General features: G+C 37.8%; 1 protein-coding gene across 7 annotated transcripts in view; it reads left to right on the top strand.

The window, feature by feature from the left end:
• Nucleotides 1–24,633, top strand: part of Cdk5alpha (Cdk5 activator-like protein) — a 700,666-nt gene that overhangs the window by 359,725 nt on the left and 316,308 nt on the right. For 6 of the 7 annotated variants that reach the window (XM_067769660.1, XM_067769658.1, XM_067769657.1 and 3 more), the window contains exon 4: nt 23,228–23,433. The exons of the other annotated variant lie outside the window; for it this stretch is intronic. In XM_067769660.1, the coding sequence (XP_067625761.1) occupies nt 23,228–23,433 (206 nt within the window). The remainder of the gene's footprint in view (nt 1–23,227; nt 23,434–24,633) is intronic. 7 annotated transcript variants of the gene reach the window in all.

Raw genomic sequence — 24,633 nt, 5'->3', positions numbered from 1 at the left:
AAAATACGAAGCAATAGCTGAGAAATTGCAAAATACATATACGTTCATGTGTAGCATATGCACCAAAATATGGAAACATAAATGTCCAATAAAAACTGTGAATAGAGATCGTGCATTTAAAGCAGCCACAAGGGCTGACATCCAACCGCCTTTAAACAGCAAATCACTTATTGGTATTCCATCAACACGTCTGAGAGGGTAAAGGATAGCCAATCTTTCTATGGCAGATTTGCGATATGACTAAAATATCGGGCTTTAAGTACCTATAATATCCCCGGAGGGATATCATTTATGTTGATTTGATAGATTATCTTAGGACCGTAGGCGTATTTTTCTTGCTAGTATATACATAAATATGATTAATGCCTCTGTGCAATTCTGTTAAGAAGTACATAGCTATTATCAATTATGTACTAACAATTGAAAGTTTCATTAGTTCCATTGAGCAGAAGTTTATTTGCTATAGCATTCCGTTATGGCGATTTCAATGACTGGCTTTAGGTTTCCTGCACCTAAATTTGTGTACATTAAAAGTCAATTAATTGAGTTACGAAATATTGCATAAATAATAATGTGATAAAGTATTTCAAATTTTATATGTAAATTCGTATGTAAAAATTATATCAATTTCTTGGATATTCGCGAGATATAGTTTCAGGCGCATTAAAGCGCTTCCTCATACATCTCTGTATGTATGTGATGTACACAGGTATAATTTGGGTCTACCTATTTAGCTATCGAACCCCTGGTTTGAATTGATTATGTTTCTTCAACTACACGCATGTTTGATTACAGCATAAACCTATCGCGTTTGCAACCTCGTCGTCGCTGGTACCAACGTCGCATGAATGGTGTAGCCGAGTAAGCATGTAAGTAAATCCGTTCACATTCTATTTTACATATGTATGCACATGTTTTGTGTCATTTTTTTTTTTTTTTTTTTTGTTGTAAATTCAAGAGGATTTTATTTTCAATAGCTTCTTAATCTAAAATTTTCAATCGTACGGTTTTAACCACGATCTCCAAGATATTACCTGTACATTTATATGCGCATTTGCGCATGTGTATGTCGATTTAAAAATCACATGGTTAAAACCATTTGCACACCCAAGTTAGCTAAATGTGTATTGAGGAAAATACCACCAGGATAATTATGGTAATACGCTTAACATACTTCGTCCACATATTTAGCGATACTCACCTCAATCCAATGTACACCAACGTTCTAATTACATTCTAGTAAGCCAACTACAATTATATTGAATTTCTGTTCGAGAATACGTATACCTTTTGGGTTATTTAAACTAAGAGGCTATCTGTTTTGAACATGATGATAAAGTTGATTGAATCCAAAGTATTTCGTTTAAATAGATAACTATTAAATGCTAGTAATAAGGAAGCAGGGACAATTTTTTAAAGATTTTCTTATGAATAAAATGAGAAATTGTGAATTGCTAAAGATGGAATTCTAGGGTTTTATTGGCCCTTAACGAAATGTAGGGATATTGGTGGCTGAGATGAAGTAAGTATTAAGAGGGTTAACCGACTAACACAAATTCCTTTTTTGGTTAACAGGTCGGGTGGGTAGAGACATGGGGAGTTCTTCCAGCTTTTCTTCCCCATAAACGACGATTGGTGTAACGTTTCTCCTTCTTCTTTCCTGCCTTGTTCATTTTCCTAGTCACTTGGTTTTTTTTTCTTTTGTTTGTTTTGCATTGTCAATTTGCTGGCGCAATTCCGCGTGGAATACCCCTTTGTTGCCGTAGGCATATATTTAAATATTTTTTGTGCGACTTCGTTGCGTGAGGCTGAAGCACCCCCACCCCCAATTTCCCTGAGCTAAGCTGAAGCATAGCTAGATATGCCATCTCGCTTCAGTCCAATCGCACCTTTCTAAATTTTCCTTATTTGAGCAGCGTCGTGAGGAGAAGTTCGCTACAGAAAATAAATGGCGCCCAACGTGGGGCACGAATGTAGGCATTTCGACAGTTGATACCTCGAGTGTCTATATTGCGGATTGAGTCCCCATCAACTTTTTATATTTTTACCGTTTTCTTATGTTATCGGCCGAAGAATGGGTAAGGAAGCAGGACCTACATAATTCTGGACAGCTTCGGAATCGGACCGCTTGTTTTTCCATCTCTTTTAGTTCGCTGATAAACAAATAGCAATAAAGCATTTTTTTTTTTCGAGAGTTGTTAGAAAAGATCGGATTCTTAGCAAATTGAGTCATCTTGATTGCTTACCAGAAATCTAACTTCTGGATTAAATTTTGGATCATAGTAATTGTTGGAATACAAGTTACCTATAAATTTTTTTTGGGAAGGTAAACGAAGTAGATCTTTGCTCTTGGCTCATGTCGATGGCATATCCTTCGAAATCGTCCCGAAAACTGCTTTTTTTAAACTTGATTTTTTTATTTCTCGGAAGTTCTTATAGAGAAACGGTGTGAAGTGATACTTCGCCGTAACTAGAATATTTATACCAGCATTAGTTTCGGAATGTTACAACAACGCATCGTCAAATACTTAATTGTGTATATATATTAGCAAACTTCATCTTTAGCCATGGATATGCCCTACAGAATAGTCGGCCATATAAAATTAACACTTAGATTGATTAATCTTGAAATTTTTGTTTGCGAAGTCTGAAATGTGTAAAGGAAGATATACCTTTGTCTACCGGTTGTAAATGACCAACCTTAAGTAGTAAAAAAAAAATTATTTTTGAAAGTTTAGACTTTCGAGAAAAGTCACAAACAACATCTACGTGACCCCGTGAAGCACAGGAGTCATAGTTTTTTATATAATGCCAGTAACCCATAGCCCTGATAAAACCTCGACTGAAGTTGCAGGAGATATCATGGACAGTAATCTATGTGTAATTTGCAGCGAAGTTCTGCAAGCGGATAGTGAACAAATTTAAACAAGATGTAAGCATCATTTCCATACAAGCTGCCTTCGCGCGTGGTTGGACAATAACATCTCGTGTCCTGTATGCCGAATCATGTATACTTTGGCAGATTTGAATAACGCCACTAGTAGCGCGACCACAGAAATGGCAGAAAATGTTCGTTCCACAGGTGTCATACCGCGGAAAAGCCCAACACTCGATTTTTCGCCCAAACACAACAACAGGTGATGACTGCAGCTCCTCAAAGATCTGATGGAAGCCCTAGAAATAGGCGAGCATCTAGTAATTATCAGCCACAACGCTCGAACAACATTTCTGAGCAGAGAGTGCAACAGATAATAGCGGAGTCAATGAATGACTTTCGTATGCAAATCATGGCTTCTATTACGAACGACATTCAGAATTTGTTGCAAAATATGAATATTGACCAAAATTTAGGTAGAACACCACCACTTGCCCATGCACAACCAGAAGTCCCCCAGAATGGCCACGTGATGCACCTTTCCAGGAGCAACACCCCATTCGACCTCCCAACCCTAGTAGAGCAGATTCGAGAGGAGAATCGAGAATCTCCTTGGCCACTGAAAAATTTTCAAACATTGTTCGGAACTGGCAAATTAGATTTAAAGGATCAGCCGATGCGATAACGGTGGATCAATTTATTTACCGAATAAACACCCTTACGTCCCTTCACCTGAACGGAAAGTTTGACCTTTTATGTCAACATGTGCATTCCTTGTTCGATGGTAAAGCCCTACAATGGTTTTGGCGGTATCGTCAAAACAGTGAAGATCTTAACTGGGTTGAGCTTTGTGAGGCAATGCGGCGTCAGTTTAAAGATTTTTCCACTGACTCTGAGATGAAAGACGACATCAGGAAAATAAAGCGAAAACCGAATGAGCGCTTTGATGAATTTTTAGATGCCCTAATGAATATGTGTGATAGATTGAGATCCCCAATGAATGACTCCGACTTAGTTGAAACGTTAATTAGAAATATTAAGCCTGACTTAAGACATGAGCTACTCCACTTGGACATTCATGACATTGCGACCTTGAGGAAAGAGGCTCGCAGACACGAAAAATTCTTTCCGGATCTTCCTGGTTCCCTACCACGCCAAACTCCAATTCGTTGTCAGATTTTTGAAGTTACTCACCATCCTCAAGATACAGATCACGGCGACGAAAATGCTAATGGCGAAGTTGGTGGAGAGATTGCTGCGGTAGACACAAGTCAACTAAAATGTTGGAACTGCGAGGAGGTTGGTCACCGGTATCACGACTGCTTAAAACCACGACGGATATTCTGTTGTCCAAAGTGCCCTCAGGGAAACGCAAGGAGGGAGGTTTGCAAGTGACAGACGGACGCCCAACCCATTGACCTCGGAAATAAAAACAAACCAAGTTAGATTTCACCAGATGTACAAGAAAATTTATCCAGAACGCCTTATAAAATTAACCGCGCAAATCGACCAGAAGATAGTGGTGACGGTGGTGCATCAAATTCTCGTAGCTTGAACAACAACGTATATCGACCGTATCATATCCGCTTAGCGGAGTGTAAGCTTGCTAGGGCCCGAAACTTTTCAGAACCGACCGAAAAACCTGCGAAAATTTGTCATATCGTCGATAGTATGTAATGGGTCAGACATTCGACCGTACGCGAACTTAGTTGTCCTTGGGAAAAATTATTTAGCCTTGCTAGATAGCGAAGCCAACAAAAGTTGTATCGGACCGCAATTAGCCCAATCAGTTCTGGATAGCTCCAGTATAGAGTATAGGAAATTTTCAGGTATCGTTATAACCGCTGACGGGAAGAAACAGGAAGTGGCGGGATCTATTAACATGACTCTAACCTTCAATGACCGAACACTTGATGTTGAATTTTTGATTGTTCCCACAGTGACTAATAACATAATCTGTGGCATGGACTTCTGAGTGACATTCGGGTTGAAAGTGAGCATGGATGCAGGGTTGAATCAACTGACTGCGGAGGAAGAAATAGAGCGGGAAACCCTACCACTATCGTCAACACAAAGGCGGCAGTTGGAAATCGCGATAGCGGCGTTTCCATCGTTTGAAAGCGAAGGTCTTGTTCTCACGAATCTAGTCGTCCATTCTATTGACACGGGAAATTCAACACCCGTCAAACAAAGTATCCTATGTAAGGAAATAGACCGTATGTTGGAATTGGGTGTGATTGAAGAAGCCGAAGGCTCTCCATGGTCGTCGCCAGGGGTTTTGATTATGAAACCGGGAAAAGCCAGGTTCTGCCTAGACTTTAGAAAACTAAATGAATTAACGACTAAAGATGCTTATCCGATACCAAATATAGATGGACTCATATCGCGATTACCACCAGTGCACGTCATATCAAAAATTGACCTGAAAGATGCCTTCTGGCAAATTCCTTTGTCACACGATTCGAAACCAAAAACTGTGTTCGGTATTCCTAATCGGCCGTTGTATTAGTTTACGCGAATGCCGTTTGGGCTATGCAATGCGCCGCAGACGATGTGCCGATTAATGGATAAAGTGATACCTTACCATTTAAAGTTACATGTTTTCGTATACCTGGACGACTTGCTTGTCGTGTCACAATCATTTGAAGAACATCTGACGCATCTGTTAGAAGTAGCTGCGAAAATTAGAAAAGCGGGGTTAACCATAAACGTAGGTAAAAGCCATTTCGGGTTATGTAGGGTTAAGTATTTAGGATTTGTTGTGGGAAATGGGCCATTGTCCGTTGATTCGGCTAAGGTAGATGCGATTATTGACTATCCAGCTCCGAAGAATGTACGTCAGGTTCGTAAATTTTTAGGAATGACAGGCTGGTATCGGCGCTTTATTCCCGAATACGCGAACCTCACATACCCTCTTACAGAACTACTAACCAAGAAGAAAAAGTTCATCTGGAATGTAGATGCCCAATATGCATTTGATGCCGTGAAAGAGAAACTTACAACAGCTCCGTTTTTGCTACACCCTAATTATGGGAAACCTTTTATAGTCCAATACGATGCAAGCTAGTGCGGCGTCGGTGGACTTTTGGCCCAATGTGATGACAATGGAGACGAAAGACCTATTGCTTACATGTCCCATAAGCTGAATAAGGCCCAAAGAAGCTACACCGTCACCGAACTGGAGTGCCTCGCTGTCGTTTTGGCCACCAAAAAGAGCAGACCATATATTGTAGGTCACGAGTTTAAAGTAGTAACAGACCATGCAAGTCTGAATGGCTGATGCGACAAAAGGACCTAAATGGACGCCTAGCAAGATGGGCTCTAAAGCTTCAGGGTTTCAATTTCACAATTGAGCATAGAAAAGGAAGCGAGAATAAGGTGGCAGATGCTTTATCGCGCCTACACGAAGAAGAAGGGTATGTTGAGGCGGTAGAATTAGAAACGTTGTCAGATATAGATTTAGAGTCCGAATTTTTGAAGCTAGTGATTATAAAGAACTGAGGAAAAATTCGCGAGTTCAGATTTACCCGATTATAGAGTTATAGATAAATACATTTATCATCGAACTACCTGCGATAGTGACGAACATCAACCAACCGATTCTTGGAAACTGTTAGTCCCGATGGGTCTGAGAAAAGAAGTGTTGTACAGTGCTCACAATACTCCCTTGGCAGCACACGGAGGAGTAGCTAAGACCCTAGAGCGCGTTAGAAGATATTTTTTTTTGGCCGCGAATGGTAGTAGACGTGCGGGATTACTTCTCGTCTTGTGAACTGTGCAAGACGTCTAAAACGCCAACGTATGCCTTACGTCCTCCCATGGGACAACCTTCAATTAGTTAACGACAATTCCAAAAGTTATACGTAGATATAACGGGACCACTACCTAGGTCCAAAAAGGGAAATATTGGAATCTTTATCGCATTAGACCATTTCTCGAAGTTCACCTTTTTGAAGCCACTCAGAAAGTTCACGGCCAACTTAATAATACAGTTTCTGAAATAAGATGTATTTGACTGTTTCGGAGACCGGAAACTATCATTTCTGATAACGGCAGCCAGTTCGTTAGTAAAGAATTTTCATCATTCTTGACCAAACACGGAATTTCCCAAACTAAGACGGAATTTTACTCGCCTCAAGCAAACGCATCCGAGCAAGTGAATCGAACCATTGTCGAGGCCTTGCGATCATTTCTTCGAAAGGATCAGCGGGACTGGGACTGCTATCTTAGTAGCATAAATAGCTCCCTAAGAAATAGCCTTCTCCGTACTTAATTGTTTTCGGCCAAAACATGATGACCAACGGTAAGAATTATGAAATATTGAGAAACCTCGATTTACTGAAGGACGGTTCGACAAAACTGGAAAAACAGGACGAATTTACCCTACTACGCGAGGATATCAACAAAAAAATTCGGACTGCCTTCGAGAAGAATGCTCATGCCTACAATCTCCGCACCCGAACGAGAGAATTCAAACCTGGCCAGATAGTAGTTAGACGAAATTTTGCGCAAAGCGACCTGGCGAAACACTTCAGTTCCAAACTAGCTCCAAAGGGAATAAATGCCCGAGTAACAAAGAAGGTGGGTAACGCTTATTACCTGCTGGAAGATGTGATATTTGGTAACCTGTTGCAGACGCTAACTTCCGCGTTCGCGTCGTGTAGCATCTGTCTGTTTGGGAGGGTTTGTAACGCACTACCCTAAGAATTTCCCACTGGGGCATTCGAGTATCGAATGAACACGGTAATCTGATGCTAGCCTCTAAAGGCAAGATGTTAATAAACATCTACAGACTAGAGATATACGCCGCCGATAAACGCCGCCGGCGCCGCCGATTTTGGTCGTTTTTCGCACGCCGCCGCCGAATGTCAAAAATATCGGCGCGTCGGCGCGGCGTCCGGCGCGGTACTATATTTTGTACTTATTTTAGGCTATATAATGCTGATTATCAACATCGAAAATGGGTTCGATGGTATAAAAATGGGTATCAAATGACTCGTGTTGCTATCAGCATTAAGAACACTAATACCAAAATAAATTTGTTTAGATTGGATTAAAGTTTTTTTCTAAAAACAACATATATTAGGTATGCATTTCAAACCCCAGAGGTTTGAATAAAAATTTAAAATATAAGATCTCTTTTAAGTGGAATTTAGTGGAAAAATAAGTGAACAATTTCTTGCCACTTTCTTACATTTTTTATTATAGTACTTAAGTAAATTGTTAAAGGTACGGTAAAAGCATACAACAGCGGTCGACTGCAAAATCGCGTCCGAAAATATCGGGAGGGGTGTCAAACTGCGCGTCTTGAACTCGTCAACAACAATCCGAAGGTGGAAAAGAAAAACTTCAACTCTGTCAGGAGATAGGAGTAAACCGCTGTTCTAGACATTACCTAATAAATAAAATTTCATTTTACAAGAACTAGAAGCATCCGGAAGGTGGAGCATTTGATTTTGTCATCTGGGAGGCTTTCTCTACCAAATATTGGTAATTTTTTACGACAGCATGACACTGCTAATACGCGTCCAAAAACATCGAGATAGATATCAAACGGAGCGTCTTGACATCAGTATTAATAATCCGAAGGCGGAGAATAAAAATTTTAACTCGTTCAAAAGATATTAACGAAAAACCGAAAAAAGACCCACGGGTCCCTCCGAAACCGGGGTTGAAATACATAGTATTTTTGCGCAGAACATCTTTCTGCGTTGGCGGCCTTCGGCCACGGTGATGCACAATTTTTTTTGTGGGTACAACAACAAAAACCACATGAAAATCGCCAAATTCAACTGGAAATATCTCCGGACGGAGATAAAATTTTTATTTTCCGGTTTCGGATTATTGTTCTCGAGATTAATACGCCTCTCTCGACACCTCTTTCGATATTTTTGGACGCGTATTAGCAGTGTCATGCTGTCGTATAGAATTACCCATTTTATTATTAGTAGATAGTGCAAGTAGCTTTTGTTTGATGTACCAACATCTTTAATTAATGAAGACTTATAATAAAAATATGTTATGTAAGAAAGCGTTTATTATGTGAAAATGCATAAAAGCTAACTAATTTGTTCTTAAATTTTATGCATTTTCGTTCTGCTTTATCGGCCTGTAACTTACAGATGGAAAAGGCAGTGAAGGATTACATAATCAAACTACAAATTGTAAGTAGCCGACGTAAAAGCAGTGTTTGGAAATTTTTCGGAACGTTAGAAGAGGCTCAAGTTGGAAAAACTATTGAAAAAGAAAAAGTTTTTTGCAACCTTTGTCTAACAAAACAGAAAAATGAGGATTCATCCATAATTTTTTCTTGGTAAGTTTTGAGCCTAGTACTTTTTCAATTTCACAAGTAACAAATATTTTAGTTCCAAGATCCAGTCATATAGCAAAAACGTGTCTACAGGGAATCTAACGAGGCACTTAAAAAATGAACACAATATTCGTGATTTCGACGCTGAAAGTAGTTCTAACATATCAAACTTTTTTAAAAAATGTCCTAAAAAATCTTCAACGAATTCCAAAGGGCTATTGGGAAGAGACTTGGCATTGTGGATGGCACGAGATTTAGTACCGTTCCATACAATTTCCAATAATGGAATAAAAGACTTCCTAAAAAAATACCAAGTTGTATTAGCTGATGATGATATACCACATTTCAAAACTATTTCAACAACAGCGTTAGATGATGTTTATGAATGCGTTTTAAACACAGTTCGAAAAAAAATCTCTGGCCAGGAACATTTTGCGCTAACATTTGATTTGTATACTGATAATTTTCGAAGAAGAAATTATATTACATTTACTTTTCATTATCTCGACAAAAATTTCCTGTTGGAAAATCTCACCTTGGAAACAAAATACATTTCAAAGTCTCACACTGGCAATAACATTTTAACAGAACTTGAACAAGTAACAGATTTTTTCAAATTAAAGCTGGGAACCAATTTTGTTGTCACTGATCAAGGTAGTAACATTAAAAAAGCCTTTGATTTAGGGTGCATCAACAACCATTTCTGCCTTGGGCATGGGCTACATAATTTGCTTACTATAGATGGCTATAATTCCGTCCCTGAAGTAAGCAACTTAATTGCGAAGTGCAAAAGTATTGCAAGGGCCCTTCGTTTTAAAACAGATGTTTTAAGATGCCGAGCTGATACAATACAAAACGAAATTTTAGCAAATATTGACAACTTGGAGGAACTCCTTGCTTCCGAAGACTTGTGTTGGGTCGACTACGATGACGGATTTGGTCCACTAGACGATGTTCCGTTAGAAACGTATAGGCACATCAACAATCCTAATGACTTACATGGTAGTTTGATGGGCAAAAGAAATGTCACTCTAAAAAACGCGGTCGCAACAAGATGGCACAGCGTTCTGTCAATGCTTGATAGTCTTGGGTCTCAAAGAGCTGCAATAAATAAATTGCTGAAAAACTGTAATAAAACTGACTTGATTTTATTCGAAGCTGAAGCACAGCTTATGTACAAGTTGAAGGACTTTTTACAAAAATCCAAAGATGCTGTGAACATTTTGTCTGGCGATTCATATCCATCTATTTCTCTTGCATTAATTATTCGAACGGAGATAGTGACAATATTATCTGAGAACGTCGACATTGATTTGGATGAGAATAATGCAAACTTTTCACAGTTGCATTTAATTCAAAAAATTAAAAATAATATAAGAAGCAAACTAGACTATAGATTTCCAATAAATGATATATTAGTGTGCGCAGCGCTGCTGGATCCGCGTTTCAGCACACTGCATTGTGTCACGGACTACTGCAACGACAGAAATATTACGAAAGTAAATTTTTTAATTAAAATGTATAAATCCCTTATTGGTGACTCAAAAAATACCGAAGGTAATAATGATAAAGATATTTCTCCACCTTCCTCTAAAATATTGAAGCTTACGCAGAGGTATTCCACAAATTCAAAAAATATGAATTTATCAGCAGAATGCCATTTGCTGTTGAGTTTCTCATCAAACCAAAATGTTTTAAATTTCTGGAGGGAAAAGGCTGCTGCAATGCCACTATTATCTAAGTTGGCACAAAAAGTTTTGTGTATTCCGGCAACGAGTACACCCAGTGAGCGGGTTTTTTCTATTGCTGGCCTTACTATTACAAATAAACGGTCACAGCTCAGCCCGCACAACGTAAACAAAATTATTTTTATTCACAATAACTATGAATCTTGCAAAGAAAATTTCAAATAGGTATTTTTTATATGAATACTGGAAGTATATTTTTAGTGGCCTAAAATATAGACATAAAATAGCTGTTCTTACAAGATGTATCTGAATAAAAACGTCATTATACAATAAATATATTCATTTTAATCTTTAAATTCAGGAAGTGTTAAATCTAAGCATTTGGGAGAAATTTGCTGGATATAAATTTGAGAACCATAAATTTTTCAAAATTTCTGTAAGGTCAGAGAGTAATTGAAAAAACTTGTGGAGATCAAAATTTATTTACCAAGTACGACGGCGTTAGCCGGCGCGCCCATTTCGCCGCCGCCGCCGATATTTTACCAAGTCTACGCCGCCGCCGCCGATAAAGTAATCGGCGTAAACCTCTACTACAGACGTATGCACGTACATGCTCATAATGATACCGTTAAATCCAGCGAGCGAGTGAACTTTTTCCACATTTGCTTATGGCCTCTATTTGTTTTTCAAATTGCATTCCGATGTCTAGCAACAACTTGCTTGTGGACCGCTACCTGACAGAATAAATCGATGCTGGGCAATTAATGAAGCTTAATTTGAAGCTGACTTGAAAAACAAGAGTTAGTTCCTGATAAGCAATAAAAGTTAAAAGTCGCTCCGTTTATGAATAACGCAGTAGAAAACCCTAGTGATAAGGAGACGTGTGCTTTTGCTTTTTTTTGCTGTGTGATGCACTGTTTATTATGATGATTGCTTGTGATTTGTCAATTTAATTGATTGACTTTTAGTAAAAAAAATTAAATGCGCTAACAAAAGGAACGTGCATATAAAAACATAAAAGCAATTACTGCAGGGTATGACGACGATAAATACAATAAAATTATAAACTTGCACATTCAAACAAACATAAATAATGTGAAGTGTAGGCAGTTGCCCTTCACCGCGGAATTGACCAGACTATAAAAGCAAACCTTAATATTTAATTTATCGACCGGCCATAAATATAATTTTAACTTTAATCGAACTTTAATAAAACGTGCAGTGCAACAATAGCTAACTCAACTTCTTTTTAAAATACGAAGCAATAGCAGAGGAACTGCAAAATACATATACGTTCATGTGTAGCATATGCACCAAATAATGGAAACATAAATGTCCAATAAAAACTGTGAATAGAGATCGTGCATTTAAGGAGCCACAAGGGCTGACATCCAACCGCCATTAAACGGCTAATCAAAACGTCGATTTGCGATAAGAGTCGCCTTGAGTTTAACATGAAACTTATTGGTATTTCGTCAACACGTCTGAGAGGGTAAAGGATAACCAGCCTTTCTATGGCAGACTTGCGATATGACCAAAACATCGGACTTTAAGTACCTATAATATCCCTGGAGTGTTATCATTTATGTTGATTTGATAGATTATCTTAGGACCGTAAGCATATTTTTCTTGCTAGTATATACATAAATATGATTAATGCCTCAGTGCAATTCTGTTAAGACGTACATAGCTATTAGTAATTATGTACTAACAATTGAAAGTTTGGCTTTCGGTTTCTTGCACCTAAATTTGTATACATTAAAAGTAAATTAATTGAGTTACGCAATATTGCATAAATAATAATGTGATAAAGTATTTCAAATTGTATATGTAAATTCGTATGTAAAAATTATATCAATTTCTTGGATATTCGCGAGAATAGTTTCAGGCGCATTAAAGCGCTTCCTCATACATCTCTAGTTATCAGTGTGTGTGCAAAACATTTGATGTGCATATACATGTATGTATGTGATGTACACAGGTATAATTTGGGTCTACCTATTTAGCTATCGACCCCTGGTTCGAATTGATTATGATTCTTCAACTACACACATGTTTGATTACAGCATAAATCTATCGCGTTTGCAACCTCGTCGTCGCTGGTACCAACGTCGCATCGATGGTGTAGCCGAGAAAGCATGTAAGTAAATCGTTCACATTTTACATATGTATGCACATGTTTTATGTCATTTTTTTGTTTTTTTTTGTAAATTCAAGAGGATTTTATTTTCAATAGCTTCTTAATCTAAAATTTTCAATCCTAGGGTTTTAACCACGATCTCCAAGATATTACCTTTACATTTATATGCGCATTTGATCGCATGTGTATGTCGATTTAAAAATCGCATGGTTGAAACCATTTGCACGCCCAAGTTAGCTAAATGTGTATTGAGGAAAATACTACCAGGATAATTATGGTAATAAGCTTAACATACTTCGTCCACATATTTAGCGATACTCACCTCAATCCAATGTACACCTACGTTCTAATTACATTCTAGTAAGCCAACTACAATTATATTGAATTTCTGTTTGTGAATACGTATACCCTTTGGGTTATTTAAATTAATAGGCTATATGTTTTGAACATGATGATAAAGTTGATTGAATCCAAAGTATTTCGTTTAAATAGATAACTATTAAATGCTAGTAATAAGGAAGCAGGGAAAATTTGTTAAAGATTTTCTTATGAATAAAATGAGAAATTGTGAATTACTAAAGATGGAATTCTAGGGTTTTATTGGCCCTTGACGAAATGTAGGGATATTGGTGGCTGAGATGAAGTAAGTATTAAGAAACCCTCTAACACAAATTTTTTTTTGGTTAACAGGTCGGGTGGGTAGAGACATGGGGAGTTCCTGCTTTTCTTCCCCATAAACGATGATTGGTGTAACGTTCCTCGTTCTTCTTTCCTGCCTTGTTCATTTTCCTAGTCACTTGGTTTTTTTTTCTTTTGTTTGTTTTGCATTGTTAATTTGCTGGCGCAATTCCGCGTGGAATACCCCTTTGTTACCGTAGGCATATATTTAAATATTTTTTGTGCAACTTCGTTGCGTGGGCCTGAAGCACCCCCACCCCCAATTCCCCTGAGCTAAGCTGAAGCATATCTAGATGGATGTGCCACTTAATTTCGGCTACGAGAGAGGCTACAGCAGTAAACGAGTGCTGGTGGAAGAGAGTCAGCAAATACCACCAAAATCACAAGCAGTCATCTGGGTAAAGGTTGATGGAGATTGTGGGACAAACAAATTGTGCGTTGACGAAGCAGCAAACAAAACAACACCGAATGTACTTGTAGGAAAAACCCTGGCTATGACAAAACAAAATGGGCATATTCCGGTAAGAGTACTCAATGAATTCAAGTCACCAATCAAACTGACCAAAGGAGCTGTATTGGGAAGATGCCAAGAGGCTGATGTAGTTATTAACTGTGAGCAACTCCAGAAACCCGTTTCAACCAGCAACACTGATCTTTCAAATGACATCACGGCATGGACGTGGGCTAGAAGAAGACTATCAGAGTAAGGCAAAACAACTGCTCATAAAGTACGCGAACTTATTTGACGAAGATGGCTCCAAACCAGGCCGCACCAACGTTGTGAAACATCAAATTGATACAGGAGACGCCAGGCCGATCCGTCAAGCTCCACGTAGTGTTCCACTGGCGAAGCGGGAAGTTGTTAGTCAAATCATAAAAGAAATGAGCGGCAGCGGCGTTATCGAACCATCAGCTAGTCCATGGAGCTCACCGGTGGTACTTGTGAAGAAGAAGGATGGCAAAATGAGGTTTTGCGTGGACTACCGGAAGTTGAATGATGTAACGGAAAAGGACAGCTACCCATTGTCAAGAATTGACGACACTCTGGACTCGCTATCTGGCACAAAATGGTTTTCCACACTGGACTTAAAAAGTGGCTACTGGCAAGTGGAAGTGAAGGAGGAAGACAAGAAGAAAACAGTTTTCAGTGTCGGAGATGGTCTTTGGCAATTTACATTAATGCCCTTTGGACCATGTTTGCACCAGCTACCTTTGAGAGACTCATGGATTAGGTACTGAAAGGCCGACTTTGGAAAACATTCTTAGTGTACCTAGACGAAATCATCGTATAGGGAAAGAACTTTGAAGAACATCTTAACAACTTGGAGGAAGTTTTCCAGAGAATAGCTGGCGCTGGTCTGAAACTAAGTCCCAAAAAGTGTTCGCTGTTTAAAAAGGAAGTAAGTTGTTTGGGCCACAAGGTAACGACAGAGGGCATCTGCACTGCGAATGAAAAGATACAAGCTGTAAACGATTGGCCAAGACCACTGAACTTGCATGAATTGAGAAGTTTCCTTGGGCTGTGCACATATTGGCACGGTGCATCGAGCGACTACAAAACTATGACTTTTCCATTGATCATCGAAAAGGTAGTACCCTTGGAAATGCTGATGCAATGTCACGAAGACCATGTAGTTTGGAGTGCAAACACTGTTCAAAGGCTGAGACTAAAGAAGACATTATAGATGTCCGCCTAATGACTATAACGTGTACGGACGAATGGGACAAGGAACAACTAAGGAAATGTCAGCTAGAAGATACAGATCTGTCACATGTTATGCAAGGCTCGAACGAAACGAAAGACCAAATAGAGAGGATATTGCAGCAAATAGTCCTATTGCTAAGTGATATTGGGCACAGCGGAACAGTTCAGAGGTGATATCCAGTAGCTCGCATCGAGTGAAGATGGTCAGTGTAGGAGGAAACTGATAGTTGTTCCCAAGAAAAGGATTCCTGACGTTCTCAACGAGCTACATAATGGTCCAAGCGGAGGTTATCTGGGAATCACGAAGACGCTCGAGAAGATTAAACAGAGATTCTATTGGGTTGGTTGCCATCAACCGGTCACTGAGTGGACTGCGAACTGGGAGGATTGCAGCAGAGCGAAAGAGCCCAAAACCCGAAGTCATGGCCAGATGAAGCAATATAACTCAGGTGCGCCATTCGAAAGGATCGATGTGGATGTCGCAGGTGCATTTCCTACTAGCAACTGCGGAAACAAATATGTACTGGTGGTTATGGATTATTTCAGCAAATGGCCAGAGGTATACCCAATCCCAAATCAAGAAGCGGAAACAGTAGCAGAAGTGTTTATAAACAATTGGGTTGCAAGGTATGGTGTACCAATGTAGTTACATTCTGACCAAGGCAGGAATTTCGAATCAGCTGTATTCCAGGAAAAGTGTAAATCATTGGGCATTCGGAAAACACGGACAACTGCATTGCATCTTCAGACCGATTGTATGGTGGAAGGATTCAATAGAACATTGGAAGAACACTTAAACAATTCCCATAAAGAGTGGGATACCCGCATACCATTATTCTTGATGGCTTACCGATCGGCAGTGCATGAGACAACGGACCAAACCCCTGCAAAAGTAATTTTCGGCAATGACCTTCGACTGACAGCTGATTTGAAGTTTGGGATAGATGCCGCTGCGGAGGGAAATATCAAGAAATCCACTGATGTCTTGGAAGAAGAGCTGAGAGAAATGCACGATCTGATAAAGCAACGAACAAAGATTATGAGTGACAAGATAAAAGCCAGATACGATAAAGCAATTAATTCGGAAGGTTTTCAGGAAAGAGATTTGGTGCTGTTATACAACCCACAACGGAAAAATGGTTTGTCCCCGAAATTGCAGTGTAACTGGAAGGCCCATACAAAGTTGTAAAACGGATCAACGATGTAGTTTACCGCATACAAACCATTGGTAAACCATGAACCGCGTTTATCTTTTTCAAATGAATTTACAATTGTTGTTGATATATCGGCCTGCTGATTTGTAAGATCGCGGGTTCGAATCGAGCTCAAGGCTTAACTATCATTATTTTATCATTATTATTGTTATGATAAATTTTTTCTTAATTGAAAACATTTTAAATCAGAAGAGAAGGAAGAAAAAAATTTAGACAACTGCCAAAGCTCGTTGTATAGATCCATTTCGGGAACTGCTAAATTCCTTCATCGGCAAGGTTTAGGCGCCGCTACTATAATCATTCAGCTATCACAGCGGTTGTTTGTTTTTCTTCATTATTTCTACTTCTACCCTGTCTCTTGCCAATTGATATTCACCGCACTGCGACATCTGTTGCAGAAGGGATGTGAAAATTGGACTTGTTTCATGGCAATGATGCCATAGTACCATATTTATTGACACTTTTTCCACGTTCTCTGGGATGTATTAACAATTTTTGTTGTTTCAATTAAGAAAAAATGTATCATAACATAAATAATGATAAAATAATTATTTTTAGGCTTTGAGCTCGGTTCGAACCCGCTATCTTTTGAATTTACAGTATTAAAAAACGAAGTCTTTATATTTTTTCTTGCGTTTCCGATATGGCTCGCCTCCAGCTGAAAATTGCAGCAATTTTGTTTCTATTACACCGCGTTACACACATTCTGTCCTATTAACAAAACATACTTTTTCGGAAAGGGGAGAAAAAATAAAAATACACGTGTATCGGCGATTTTCATGTACACGTCAAAATTTTTTTTTTTTATGTATAAAGTATAAAGCTTGGAGTCCCTTCAAGTTATTCCGAAAAATGTGAAAAAAAATTTTTTTTAACTCAGGAAAATCTGAGAATTGATAACAATATATTTTTTTTAAACTTGACGTGATACAGACATTTCCACGAGTCTGCCTTAAAAAATTTAGCTCGATTGGATCACGGAAAAGGGTTAAAAATCGATCCAAAGTGTTTCACACAGGCAGACAGACGGACACTACGAGCTTCATACTTTATACATAAAAAAAAATTCTGACGTGTACATGAAAATCGCCGATACACGTGTATTTTTATTTTTTCTTCGTTTTCCGAAAAAGTATATTTGGTTCATGGGACAGAACTAAAGCTCGTTTTTGTAACTCCTGTTTTTGTGTTATTGCCTGTTCGTTTTTTATTTTATTTATGTAATTAAATATGTTAAGGTGTGTGCCAAACGCCGTTGTTCCACCTTTCGATGGAATTATTCGTACGGACTTCACCCAATTTAGTGATATTATACATATTCCCTAATTCGATTGAATATAACGCCTTCTTTCGACGTTGCTGTGTTCCAGGCAGAAAAAACTGAGAAGTAAAATTTCAGAAGTCAAAATTTAGAAAGTAATAAGACAGCAAAAAACATTAAATTTTGCGCAAAAAAGAAGTCAAAACTCAGAAACAAAATTTCAGAAATCAAATTTCAGAATTTAAATTTCAAATTTTGGCTTTCTGAAAAAGGGGTTCTGACTAATGTTTTCTGAAAAAATGTGTTTCTGAATTTTTGTTTTCTAAATTTATGGGGGGAACCAAACTGCAGATACACACGCGACGCGTATAGCTGGTAACCAAGTAGAAAATTCTAGGAAGGAGCGAAAGCTGAGTAGGCAATTTCAGTTTGATTTAAGCACGCTATTGGTTGCGAAGTATAAGTGTTATTGTGAAGTATTTTAATAAAGACCATTTTGCATTATTGAATATTGGAGTTATTTATTCAACAATTTAGCGATACGAACGTTAGTAGAGGGTGTAAAATATGCGGAGTTTCACTAAATTCGTTACAATATCATCATAAAGTGCTGCTGTGGCTGACTAAATACTTCGCTTAAATACTTTTTCTTTACACCGACGCTTCGGTATAACCGAAGCAAAATCGTTAGCCCAATGAACTTGAGGTAGTTTTCTCAGAAGATTACCAAGAATTATCAAAGTGAATCGTGCTTGATAAATAAATAAAGTGTTTAATTGTCAAAACTAAAGAAAGTGTTTTACTTGTGAAAAGTGAAGCAGTTTTCATGCACCAACCAAAGAGATAAACAAAAATGTGCCTTGGAAACAGCTTGCACTAACTTACGTATTCACATTGTCATTTCCAAAATATCAATAAACTGAAGTGCCTAACTAAAACTGAAATGAAAACCAAGTATTTTACCTTAATTTTGCTGCACTCTCTAATTTCAGCGTTCTTCAAGCTCGAAGGACCAGGAGCGACAAACCGGCACAAGGGTCAATTTCTGGCGACTACATCATACCTGAAAACAATCTGAGGAGGGATGTGGCTGCAATAACCGTGAACTAGTGCAATGAACCAATGTTACTGTTCATGCATTTCTTTGCTTGCTTCTGCCACTATGCGCTAGCATTCCTTCGCCAACATAGAAGAATATATATATATGTACATATTAAAATACATATTAGCGGGCACACCGCTGCTTGATTATTGGAATATTTACATACAGTTGAACTTATGTATTAGCGGGCATACCTCTGCCTGGCTATTGTAATATGCACATAATTTTGAACTTACATATTAGCGGGTTTCCATCTGCCCACCTATAGCAATATGCACATACTCGTACATAGAAACTAACATGCATAGTAGAGGTTTACGCCGATCACTTTGTCGGCGTCGGCGGCGTAGGCATTATATATACTGGTGGCGGCGGAGTTGGCGGTGCAGCGGAGTACGCCGTCGTTCTTACTTTGAAAAGCTTGGTTTTTCTATTTAAAAAAATAGTATATAGAAAAGGGTTTGTTTGTATTATTTAAGGAAATCAATGTTGTGGCCATTTCGGAAAGATCCGGGGTTTTTACCTCAAAATCTCGCGGATCGCTCAAAAAATTTCAGGAGTAGCTCCTTGCGGAGGGACTGTCCTCCGTTCACTTACTCCAGGTAGGTTTCGAACCTTACACTGGTCTGAGGGACTGGTACTGCTGCGTCTGCCGAAAAAATTTAAGTACTTGAAATGGTCACACTTTCGTCTCGTACAAAACTCAATTTCACCGAAGGCGATGTTCTGGGCTAACTCCTAATATTCGTTGTCGACACGATTTCTTTAAATCATTTGTGGCTCCTTGCTGTTAACGCATAAAGGCTAGTTTCGGTTGCTATTAATGGTCTTTTAATACTCATGACTCTCGTCGTACAGTTTTAACGATTAGCACCAACTCTATTTCTGACATTCGGCGGCGGCGTGCACAAAACGGCGGCGTATATCTCTAGTGCATAGTCGCCATGCAGTTATCCCTTTTTCCATGCGTTTTGAGCGTGGGCAGATTGCAATTCAAAACAGCTATCTCTCCGCTGGTTACTTTTGGGAGGTCTTGGGTAAATTCGTGAAGCATTCAGACCTCACTTCTGTTTTAGCATCGAAGCGGACCAGCAGCCACACTCCTCATCAGGTAATTTCCTGACTATGCAACCTAACTTGTAAACTCAATTGTATTTATTATCTTTATATAATATAGTATATTTGCTTTTAAATAAATTTACAATACTAATAGTGCCTTAATCCTATTTTCTGCTCTTTCTTTTCATACTCCAATAAAATATCTGGGACTTGCGGGACTTTCCCCAAGGGATTTTCAGGAACAATAGACCAGAGCATGTTAAGAAAACCGTTCATTGAAATCGCAGGCCTAGAAGATATATGTAAATAATTGCAAGTGTTTAAATCGTTGCTAAAGAAAATTGGTGTGACCAATTGGCGCCGGTGGGTAGAGAGAAGAAGCAACTGGCACACCTTGTTGGACCGTTTAAAGTATAAAGCGCCAATTAAGTAAAGAAAATTTACTTAAATTGTGATTTTTGTTGCAAACTCTAAAAAAAATCATCAAATTTGAGCGTGCTATGAATTTTTCTTTTCTACCTGCATTACTTTTTAATTGTGTCCACTTTCTAGAAAAAGTATGAAAATCCATTGACGCAGTTGACTTGGGTTTACTAAAATATAAATTTGTAATTACTGTGAGGCGAAGCCAAATGTAAAGCCAATCATGATCGCCGATCTCGAATGCAAATATAACATTAGGATTCAGAGCAAAGCCGGCCAAAAGTTGCACATTGTGCAATTTGAGTTCGAATTTTCACACCGACACTAACGATGTGTGATCACGATCGTTTGCTTTCGCTTGTCACTCACTAAAATCAACAGTGAGTGCAAAAGGCAAAGTCCATGCTACTTTTTGGGCACATAATAAAAACAATATGCTGCAATGTTAAAGTGACTTTTAATAAGTTTTAGTTAGTATTATAAAGTTTCTTTGAACATACATATTTTTAAAAACTTAATAATGTGAAAATATTTTTACTTTTACATTGTTTTATAGTTCTTTATATGTTGCTATCGCTTGCCATTCGCTACATAACTCTTGAGCAAACAAGACGGCTGCGCATGCCAAACAAAACCAGAATGAATACAAAGGAAAATGTCAGTGCTACTTTTTGCGCATTAAATAAAAGCAATATGCTGCAATGTTTGCTGCGCCAGTTTCCCTTTCACAAGCAGAAATGCCCAGTTTATTTAATAATGCCAAAAGGAAACCATTTTCGGATAGCGAATCAGATACAGCAGATAGGAACTATGAAATAAAGAAGGCTTCTTTTGTCGTCGCTTTATTTTAAGCAAAGCAATGCCGCTCTTATGAATATGGAGAATTTCATAAATATTTGGCGAAGGAATTCTTTTCATGTTTTCAATAAGAAGGCAAAAGAATCAGTGACCTATTAAGTTCTGTACCTTTATCTAGGCAGACGATTACGCGAATAACCGAAAATATTAGCGCTTATATTTTAGGGGAATTGAAACAGCTCTTAGAAACATGTGAGTTGTTTTCTTTCTCCTTAGATGAAAGTACTGATATTAATAACAAAGGGCAAATGGTTTTTTGTAAAGGTCGTTAATCAAAACTTTGAAACAAGTGAGCATTTATTAAAAGTTGTTGCATTACATAACCACATTAATGGACAAACTATTAATGACGCCGTAAATGACCACGTATTTTCAGTATGCAGCCCAAATAAATTGAGCTCAATTTGTACAGATCGGCAAAAAAAGGGCCTTATAGGACGCCTTAAGAGCAACAACATAAATGTTCCCACGTTTCAATGCATTATTCATCAGCAAGCTCTTTTTGCGAAAGAGCTAAATAAAATCAACGCTATGGCCACTGCAGTGAAAGTCATAAACAAAATAAAAGGAAGTCACCATGCACTAACCCATCGGAAATTCAAGGAGTTTCTCGACGAACTTGGAACAGATCATAGGGATTTATCTATGTACACAGAAGTTCGTTGGTTAAGTCATGGTAAAAGTTTGGAACGTTTTTATAATTTGAAAGAAGAAGTGGAGTGGTTTCTGGAGCAAAGCAATGAAAATGTATTGGCAGATGATGTTAAAAACATAGATTTTATCTCAGAATTGTCATTTTTATGTTATTTAACGCAATTTATGAATGAGCTAAACCTTGCGATGCAAGGATAAAACAAAAAAATTTTGACCTCTTATTATGCATAAGGCATTGTGAAAGAAACTTATAAATGTTAGTTCCACAACTTAAAGATTGAGATTTTTCTTCCCTGTTTAAAACAACCGCATTTTGCGACCAAATACAAAACCTACCAATTCAAACCAAAAAAATTAAAAAATTTGCTATAGTAACAGAGTCCCTCTAAAAAAATGTGCAGACAAGATTCCAATTTTAAACGATGCAATAACCAGCGACATTTCCCAATTGAGCCCGTGCCTTTGTGCGAATTGCAAAGAATGCGTTTAGATTTGAATTTGTCGTTAGGAACTGGAAAAGGTTTTTCGAAAAACCTTAGTGCAGAAAGTATCCACACAATATATTTGAAATCTTAAAACTATATAGCATGTTTGGATCTACATATAATTGTGAGGCTGCATTCTCAAAAATGAAATTAATTTAAACCCAGTGGCGTAATTCTATAGCTGATAGTCGTCTGCTAGACTTGATGCGAATAAAATTACATGACAAGGAAATAAATATTGACAATTTAAAATAAGTAACTTTTTATACGTTCTGCTTAGTTTTATTACTTTTTATAATTTTTTTTTGTTTTTTATTGAATAACTTTATGTTTTCAAAATATATATTTCTATCTTTACATTTACTTTGTTTTACTCGTATAGTTCTTTCTTAATGAAAAAGTGAATTTTTTTAAGTAAATTTTGCATTGAAGAAACACCGTACCTTCTTTTACAAAAAAAATTTATCTGGGTAGCTCGACCTCCGCTTCTTAGTTATACGAATATAAGTAAATATAGTCAGGATTTGCTTGAAATCAAATAACCAAAGTCCTTTTTAATTTTAAACTTCACAGTCTCATTTTCTTTTAGCACACTGTGGAAAGTTGTCAATCAATTTTTACACACACTTATGCAATTGTTTTAGTAGTTGTGTGGCCGGCTCTGCTCTATAGATTTACGTCTCTGGTACAGACCACACTTTTTTGTATGCCGGCTGTTTCTCTTTATAATTTACAACAAATTTCAACAGTATACAGAGATTTGTCTTTATTTCAGGACGTGGCGTTTATAAATCCGGCTAATGTGGTATTTGTGTACATGTTAATAAGAGAACTTGTAGACGGCGAAGAAACAAAAGAGTCAGAACTGCAGGCATCAGTTCTTACGTGCTTATATTTATCTTACTCTTATATGGGCAATGAAATAAGCTACCCACTTAAACCATTCCTCGTTGAAGAATCAAAGGATAAGTTTTGGGAAAGGTGAGTAATTGGGTGGGCTAAGAAAAAAAACAACGCATTGGGCGTGCGAAAGCTTTTTTTGCAAAATTTGTTTTTAAGGTTCTGATGCCTAAATTGATGATCTCAATCGATATATGGACCGTACATTGTTGTCTCTGGAGTTATGCCTAATTTCGGTCGTATTGTCATATCTTGCTCGTGGAAGTCATAGATTTTATTCCGGGCTTTCAGGATACTACCAAGTGGCATAGTGGATTTCTTGAGCTTGTAGCTGATGGTACTGATACTCCTAGTTCGACCCGCAACGCGTGAAAATAAATTATTTGACAATGTCTCAGCTGCTGGTCTTACTGTGATCAATAAACTTGTTTCAACAAGATATGTTTGTAAACTTTGCCATTTTTCTCTAATATCAATAACAAAAAAGATATGCCCATTATTTGATTCCATGCCCTTTAGACCTCATTATTACATCTAGTCCTGACCATGTACTCAAATTTGACCAAATGAGCTGCCAACGAATTACGTTTTGGTACATTAAATTTATTTATTTATTATTTAAAGTCGACGACAAACTATGGTCGCTGCATAATATAAAAGATATATAATTATACAACTCAAAAGATAAAATTTAAGATATATCGAGATTTCAACAATGTTATATTACAAACAAAGATATATTAATGAACATTACTCCTTAATTTCAGAATATAATAATAATAAGAAATATGAGCAGAAATAAGATCTTATGCCGAAATCTTATACTCGCGGAATGCATCAGATTCCGCTCAACATGATTTCGGAATGCAGTGGATTCCAATCTTCCTGTTGGAATGCAACAAGATTCCAATCAGCATGTCATGGGAATCTGGCAGTGCTAAGAGTAGTGTAATGAGGATACGCCGTCACAAGGCATAAAAAAGTAACATGACCCGTGTTGTTGGAATGTACCTCGATGCCTGACCCATAATATTATACTGCCGGAATGCATACGATTCCGGTCAGTGACTCATGAAAAAGCATGTTTTTTACGTTGTTGGAATGCACCAGATTCCAATCAACACAGTACTGTCTTATTCCTTCTTAATGATACATGTTGATAAATGTTCCTCCATCCTTAAGCGAGATAGTTCCTGTTTTTTATGGAAGGAATAAAATGCCGGCAAATTAAATTAGCTTGTATCTCTTAAATTAGATAGGCAAGTATTGCATTACGTATAG

Source organism: Eurosta solidaginis, chromosome 2 (assembly GCF_040869045.1).
Source record: "Eurosta solidaginis isolate ZX-2024a chromosome 2, ASM4086904v1, whole genome shotgun sequence".
NCBI lineage: Eukaryota > Metazoa > Arthropoda > Insecta > Diptera > Tephritidae > Eurosta > Eurosta solidaginis.
This window is presented reverse-complemented; position numbering and strand designations above follow the sequence as displayed.